Source organism: Myotis davidii, unplaced genomic scaffold, assembly GCF_000327345.1.
Source record: "Myotis davidii unplaced genomic scaffold, ASM32734v1 scaffold3272, whole genome shotgun sequence".
In the NCBI taxonomy this organism is placed as follows: Eukaryota; Metazoa; Chordata; class Mammalia; order Chiroptera; family Vespertilionidae; genus Myotis; species Myotis davidii.
In genome coordinates this window covers 1-7,500 of record NW_006283304.1, presented here as the reverse complement: position 1 = coordinate 7,500, position 7,500 = coordinate 1, and the positions used below count along the sequence as shown (strand labels likewise).

At 42.2% G+C, this 7,500-nt stretch overlaps 1 protein-coding gene across 1 annotated transcript in view; it reads right to left on the bottom strand.

The window, feature by feature from the left end:
- The window catches only part of LOC102773572 (spectrin alpha chain, erythrocytic 1), a gene marked incomplete at its 5' end in the record, with an annotated part of 42,039 nt that extends 35,987 nt beyond the window's left edge, over positions 1-6,052 (bottom strand). The window contains 4 exon segments of the mRNA XM_015563319.1: positions 1,125-1,216; positions 2,211-2,312; positions 4,337-4,523; positions 5,873-6,052. Coding sequence (XP_015418805.1) covers positions 1,125-1,216; positions 2,211-2,312; positions 4,337-4,523; positions 5,873-6,052 — 561 coding nt within the window.
- Positions 6,053-7,500: the final 1,448 nt, after the last annotated feature.

Genomic DNA, 7,500 nt, shown 5'->3' with positions numbered 1-7,500 from the left:
TGGCCTTGATCAGCTGCCTCCTGCACACTCCCCACCACATCATCATCATCATCATCACCACCACCACCACTATCATCATCATCACCATATCATCATCACCATCATAAGGCAAAGGCAAAACCTAGATTAGAATCCAGTCCTGCCACCCATTCCTGAGTGGGAAAGAGAGTTATCATCATCCTCACCACCACCACCACCACCACCACCACATCATCATCATCATCATCATCATCATCATCACCTCCATCATCATCATCATCATCACCGTCATCATTATCATCATTCTCACCATCATCACCACCATCATCATCATCATTATCATCCTCACCACCACCATCATCATCGTCATCACTACCACCACCACCATCATCCTTTTTAATGTGCTAGAACATATGTTCATTTCATCTTCACAACTACTTGAGACGTAGTTACTACTACCATTCCTACTTCATTTATGAGAAAACTGAATTTTAAAGATGCTAAGTATATGTTTTTCAAAATTGCACTACTGCTAAATGCCAGCCTAAGTTTGAACCAGGTGGCCTGCCTGCGGAGCTGCATGCTTAACTGTTATACCTCACAGCATTCCAGCTGAAGCCATTCTGAACAACCATCTGCACTTCACTGTTCCCTTCTCTGGATATTCAAAAATACATTTGTGCACAGAGAAGGTGTTTGGTTTTCTATTTGTTCATTTGTTTGCTTGCTTGCTTAGTTGTGTATGTGTGTTTCTTAGTATAGAAACAGAATGAAATCATAAATAAGTTGTTGAAGCAATAGTTAATGGCACTGTGATATCTGTTGTTCTCTACTGTCTATACCTAGTTCAGACATATAGTTACTTAAACCTCTTGCTTCTACTTAAAGTTTTATTCACTGACATGACAACACACATGGATGCTGTTATGTGCCAGGGCCCAAACCTAGGCACTAGAAAACTGACATTGTTTGTCTGGGAGTATGCTATGTGCCAAGTGAGGAATATACTACTGAAACACCTGATCTACCATCTATCTTAGGAAGAAGAGTTATACTAATAGCTATGGTCCTACTATAATAATTAGACCTGGGGGCTTTTGAGTGGCTTCTAGAACAAGGCTGCCTCTTAGGGTTCAAGTGCTCACCTGTGGAACATTTGGACAGCATGGGCACTGCCCAGCAGCTGGCGCTGCTCCTCTGCAAGCCTCTGCAAGGAGCCCCAGCGGGTGTTCAGCTCCTAGAAGAGGTGGACATGTCAGACCTGAGCCAGGAAACTGACTCAGACAGCTCCATGGTGTGTGAACACTAAACAGGGTTTAAATCATGTTTGTTTTCATGTTATCGCCTTCGAAAATTGGATAGGTTCATGTCTTTGTTGGATATTTCTAGTTCGGGCCTGATTTCTGCCCGTGCAGTTAAGAAGGAGATCACTTTCCCTCCCAAACTGATGTTTCAGGGCGAAGCCATCCACCCTGGAGTAGCAATCGGTGTTTGCTGCCACAGAGACTATGTGGCATCCTCTGAAAAATGAGTGGAAAGCATTGCCTTAGTGATTAGAAGCTATTGCATTTCTCTAGGAGAAATATATGCCTTTCTTCATCCTGCATTCATGAAACAAAGTAGCCTCTTAGAGTCCTACTTTCTGTAGATGGCAAGTAGATTGTTCCTGTGAACATTCCTTTTCCCTTTATTCCATATCCACCGCCACAAAAAGCAGAAGAGCACTCATCCTCATTCGTTTATTACAACCCAGAGAGCTGGACGAGACATTCTATTCATGTTCATTAGACATTTTATGAAACCATAGGTCCAAATTTGAATCAGCTCTGGAATGCACCCTTCCCCATTCTCTACTGACCTATATTCTTTTCCTTTTTTCATCAGATTTTATTAGGACCTATCTCTTCCAATATATCTTTCTTGATATATCCCTTCCATATCATAGCTCCTTTATCTGCATTTTCATTGTATTCATATTCAATCACTGAATTTCTGCCTGTGATGATAGGGGAAAGGTGAGTATGTGTGGCAATGTGTGGACTTCAGATCAGTTCAAATGGCTGAACAAATTGGTCTATTGTCTTTAACCTTTTCGGTGGCCAGCTCCATGCTGCCGTGACCTTCTGCATGTCCGAGCTGAACTGTGGAATTGGAAGTTGAGTATGTTTAAGGAATGAGGACTCCCCAAGCTCAGCCTGGTCGAGAGGAGAAATGGACGGAGCCTTAGTTACCTGCCGAATATGAGTTCCTTCCGGTGTTAGAAGCCCTTCAAAAAGCAGATCGTCAGCTACCTTGTTGATGTCCCTCAGTCGAGGCTCATTGGTCTTCAAATCCTAGATGGGAAAATGTATGCAAAGCAGTGTAGATGGCTTCTGATGAACCTTTCATACGTGCCGGCTCATCTCTGCCCTGACAAGGCTAAACATTAAAACATATTGCTAACCTTACACTCAATACAAAACAAGCTTCCCTCCTCCAAATTGGCACTTAGTAGAGTACCTTTAAACTCCCTGACATCCCATGACGATCAGAAACTTGGTAAGAGAGTTGCTATTTACCTGAAGTATGAGCACATCCATTTTCCTAGATTTCTCTTTATTTTTCATTTTCCAATATAATTGTTTAATTGCCTGTTCTTATTATTTAACAGCTTTTATTTTTCCCCTCAATTTTTTAGATATTTACATACAGGCTTATTGGCCCTTTACAAGATATCTTGAAAATATTTTCTTCAGTTTGTTGATTGTATTCTGATTTGGTTTATGGTGGTAGTTGCTATGCTAAAGTTTGTCAATCTTTCCTTTTAGTGCACTCAGTGAACCTGAATTTTGAGTCATAGTTAGAAAGTCTTTCCTTACAAGGTATTAAAACATAATATAGAAATTCTGTAATTAAAACAGTGTGGTGTTAATGAATGAACATACAGGCTACCATAGTTTATCAAATCTATCATAGAAAAAAACAAATAATTTACAGTAATAATTTCAAATACATATGGAACTTTGCTATATGATAAAGGTAGTAACTCAAATCACTAGGTAAAAATGGACATTTCAGTAAATGATGCTGCAAAACTTGGTTAACCATTTGGGGAAAAGATAAGATGTAGCTATCCCTTACAGGCTTAACACCATATTCGATAATAAACTCCAAATGAATGATGAGTTCCAAACAGTGAAATGTTGTTACAAACAGGATCTAAATCTAAACTGAATCCATATAAGTATTAAGAGAAAACTGGGTGAATTTCCTTTTTCTACCTTTCTTACAAATCTCTCCCTGGGTTAAATAGCACTGTCAAGGGGACCAATACCTGGCCATGTACTATTCTTTTCTGCTAACACAAACTCCTCCATCTTCTATAGAATTTCATGAACTGAGTTGCAATCTGCTTCTACTAAGGAATATTGTAAGTAACAGCCACAGGGAGCTCATTACACTGTCCACAGCGGCAATATTGTTCATTACATTATACAATAGCCTTTCTAGGAGTTTTCTTATGGAAGTCTCATTTTTGGTGTTATTTTATAATTTTACTTTTGTTTTCCTTTCTTTCATTTTTTGCTTTACATATTTCTAAATAAAATATAACCTCTGTAGCTATCTATCCATCTATCAATCATCTATCACTTTGAATTTCACTGGAATCCATCATAAAAAAGAAAGGCCTGGCCAGCATAGCTCAATGGTTGAGAGTCAACCTATGAACCAGAGATCACTGTTCTATTCCTGATGAGGGCACATGCCTGGGTTGCAGGCTTGATCCCCAGTGTGGGGCATGCAGGAGGCAGCCGATCAATGATTCTCTCTAATCATTGATGTTTTTATCTCTCTCCCTCTCCCTTCCTCTTTGAAATCATAAAAATATATATTTAAAAAAGAAAGGAAGAAAGGGATTCATGTTCACTACTAGTTAAAATAATAAAATGAGTCTGAAAGAATAAAGGAGAATGGAAGGGTTTTAAGCCAGTGGGAAATTAGAAATTGTCTAGCTTTAAAGTCAGGTTATCCTTCCTATCTGTCCATGCAACCTCTATCTCTGGCTGTGCATCTATGCATCAGGAACACAGCACAGTATAGGGCAAATTTTGAAGAATTCAGGGAGATCACCATTCCCTGTCGGACTTGGGAGTAGCAGGAACCGCAGGCTGAAAAGTTGGGGTGACTACTTTCCTCTGCATTTCCCTTGCACCTACAATATCCAGAGAAAGATTTAAAATGTGGAACTCTCAGCAGGTGTGTGATAGACATTTATCAAATTTGAAATTAAAGAGTTGCTTAGGAGGAGGTATGGGATAAGAGGAAATAATAATAACCCTCACAAAACTGTCTAGAAGAAATGGCTCCTCTTTCTCACCGTTTGGAACTCATCAAACTTCTTCTGCAGCTCCCACACGTCATCTAGTTCTATGCCAGTGTTTTCTGCCTTTTTCTCTCGGATCCAGTCCAGCATGTCGCCTGCCTCATAGGCCAGCAGAAACTCGTTGTAACGTTGCAACAGACCACGTCTGCGTTGTTCTGCCCGGTCGAGGAGAGAGTGATACCTAGGGGTATAAAGGAAGAGAATGGAAAAGGTGAAATATAAGATGGAGAAAGCACAGAAGAGAGGAGGCAGGGGGGGAGAGGGAGAGGATGAGAGGGACAAAAAAGAGAGAGAAAATCAAAAGAAAAACAGCAAAGCAGCGAAGGAAATACAGATAGAAGGAAAATAGCATTGAGAGCAGAGAAACAAACACACAGTGTTCCATTTAAAAATAATAAAAATGTCAATGTCCCAATGGTGACTGGCAACATCTAATCGAAGGGAAATTTTGAAAGTCCTGCTGACAACTGGACATGAAGCAGCCTGGCCGAGTGAACAAAATTCACACGGAAGCCAACAAGCCTTTTCATAACCTTGAAAGAAGGCTGGGCAGGGGGTCAGAAGATGAGACTCTATTAGGCGTCTAACCTCAGGCAATTGGCTTAATGGTACTGGGGTTCTCTGGTTTCATTGTAAAAAGGAAGTATTTGAGCCCTAGCTGGTTTGCCTCCCTGGATAGAGTGTCGGCCTGCAGACTGAAGAGTCCGAATTTCAATTCCAGTCAAAGACACATGCCTGGGGTTGGGGGCTTGATTCCCAGTAGGAGGTCATGCAGGAGGCAGCCCATCAATGATTCTCTCTCACCATTGATGTTCTATCTCTCTCTCCCTCTCCCTTCCTCTCTGAAATCAATAAAAATATATTTTAAAAATAAATAAATAAACAAATAAATAAATAAATCCTATATAATAAAGAGGTAATACGCAAATTGACCGTAATGGCTAAACAACCTGGAATGACCAATCGCTATGATGCACACTGACCACCAGGGGGCAGATGCTCAATGCAGGAGAATGACTGGTCACTATGACACACACTGACTACCAGGGGGCTGATGCTCAATGCAGGAGCTGTCCCCTGGTGGTCAGTGCACTACTATAGGATGAGCTCTGCTCAGCCACAAGCCAGGCTGACAGCTGCTAGTGCAGTGGTGGTGGCGGGAGACTCTCCCACCTCCTCGGCAGCACTAAGGATGTCCAAGTGGGAGCGGGCCTAAGCCACAGTAGGACATCCCCCAAGGGCTCCCGGGCTGCCAGAGGGATGTCTGACTGCTAGCTTAGGCCCAATCCCCCGGGGAGTGGGCCTAAGCTGGCAGGTGGACATTCCCGAGGGGTCCTGGACTCTGAGGGGGCACAGGCAGGGCTGAGGAACCCCCTGGAGTGCACGAATTTTCATGCCCTGGGCCTCTAGTAAATAAATGAAGTGTTTGAAAGGCCCTAAGTTCAAATTTAGCTCTTATGCAGTCGTGAGAAGTGCCTTTGACCAGCAGGAAAAGTTTGGCCAAACACCTGTGCAGCCTCCAGAACTTACTGGTCCTCAATCTGCTGCTGCCGCTGGGTGATGCTGCCTGGTTCTTCTCGCCACCGCTGTGGGAGTGTAGGAAACTCATCGTGGGCCAGTTTCCTGACGTAGACAGCTGGCACGAAGCCCTGGTGATCCTCATGCTCCACCTTCCACCAGTCCTGGAGGGAGAGCAGATCCCCACTCCTGCTTTAGTTCTTGAAAAGGCCACAAACAGCAGGCGGTTCAACTAAGTCCCTAAGCACAGACACAGGCTGATAGTCAAGGGAAGCGAATCATCACTTCTGGGAGGAGCATTATAACTTTCACTTATAACCAAAGAATTTACATACTTATATGCATAGTCATGGACATGGGCAACAGGGCAGTGAAGACCTAGAGGGGAGGTAGGGGCTAGGAGATACCTGTAATACTATCAACAATAAAAATACTAGTATATTATAAAAAATAAAGGCTATTAATTTCATTGAGATGACAGTTAAGAAAAAAAGAATATAAATAATTAGTTTCAGTAATTGAAGAAATAAGCTTCTGAAATCAAGAAATGTGACATTTGATATTAGACCTTTAACTTTGATAAGGTTTTTAAAAACCAAAGATAGTTCTTTTTTTATTATTTTTATTTGGGAAAAGTGCTTCTTACAAAAGTCAGCTGTAAAATACCGAGAACTCTGTAACAGGACTTGGTTTTCCTTAAAGGGAAAGGATGGGTGAGATCCAAGCAATCAAGGCAGTAGATGGGACAACTCAGGAGCATCTCCAAGTTATTTTCGGGAAACAGCAACAAAACGCAAGCTAACTTTTCCAATGAAGGAATCCTTCTAACAGTTTAGCTTGTCTCGTGGATTACCAACCCCTCCCCCATTTAGTGGGAAAGCAAAACTTATCACTGCAAACCAATGACTCCATGACAAGAAACACCTTAGAACACAGTTCTGAATCACATCTTGTCTACCTGCAAAGCACAGGGATAGAATGAGGCAAATACTTGCTAAAACAAGTACAAAGACTCCACAACAAAACCCCTCAAACGAGGACGAAGGTTTGCCCAAAGGCGCCTGAACTGGAGAGGATAAGAAATCATTAAGCATTAAATACAACTGCGTATCCAAGATCCAGTTTGTATTAAGATATGGGATAACCAGCTAGTTTTACCCTCTATGGCTAAGCCCATTTACTTAGACGGACAAAGCTAGCTATGCTTTAGTACAGCTACCACCACACTGCTGTGTCCTGGCAGGTCTGTCTGCCACACTGGACTAAGAACACTGCATCCTTGCAGGGATGAGACGCTTACCACACGCTCCCCCTCCTACAAGCCAAGTCTATCAGCTCTTGGGAGTCAACCTCAATTCTGCACCTTCTTTATGCCAGTAAACCTTTTATACGTGTTCTTTCAGAATTTTCCTGTCATACTAAGCACAGCAAAATTCTTAACACATTTGCGCCTGGTTATGGTCACCCAGTAGTTATTACTTGCGAGTGATGAAATAAGAGACCAGAACCACAGAACAAGAGCACGGGGTGGGGAGTACCGTAGGGAACAGAGATGAAAACACAGGTGTGCAGATTTCACCAGGAGCCTGACGTATCAGCCTCTACGGCTGTAGCACAGGCTACTTGCCACAGTTCAGATC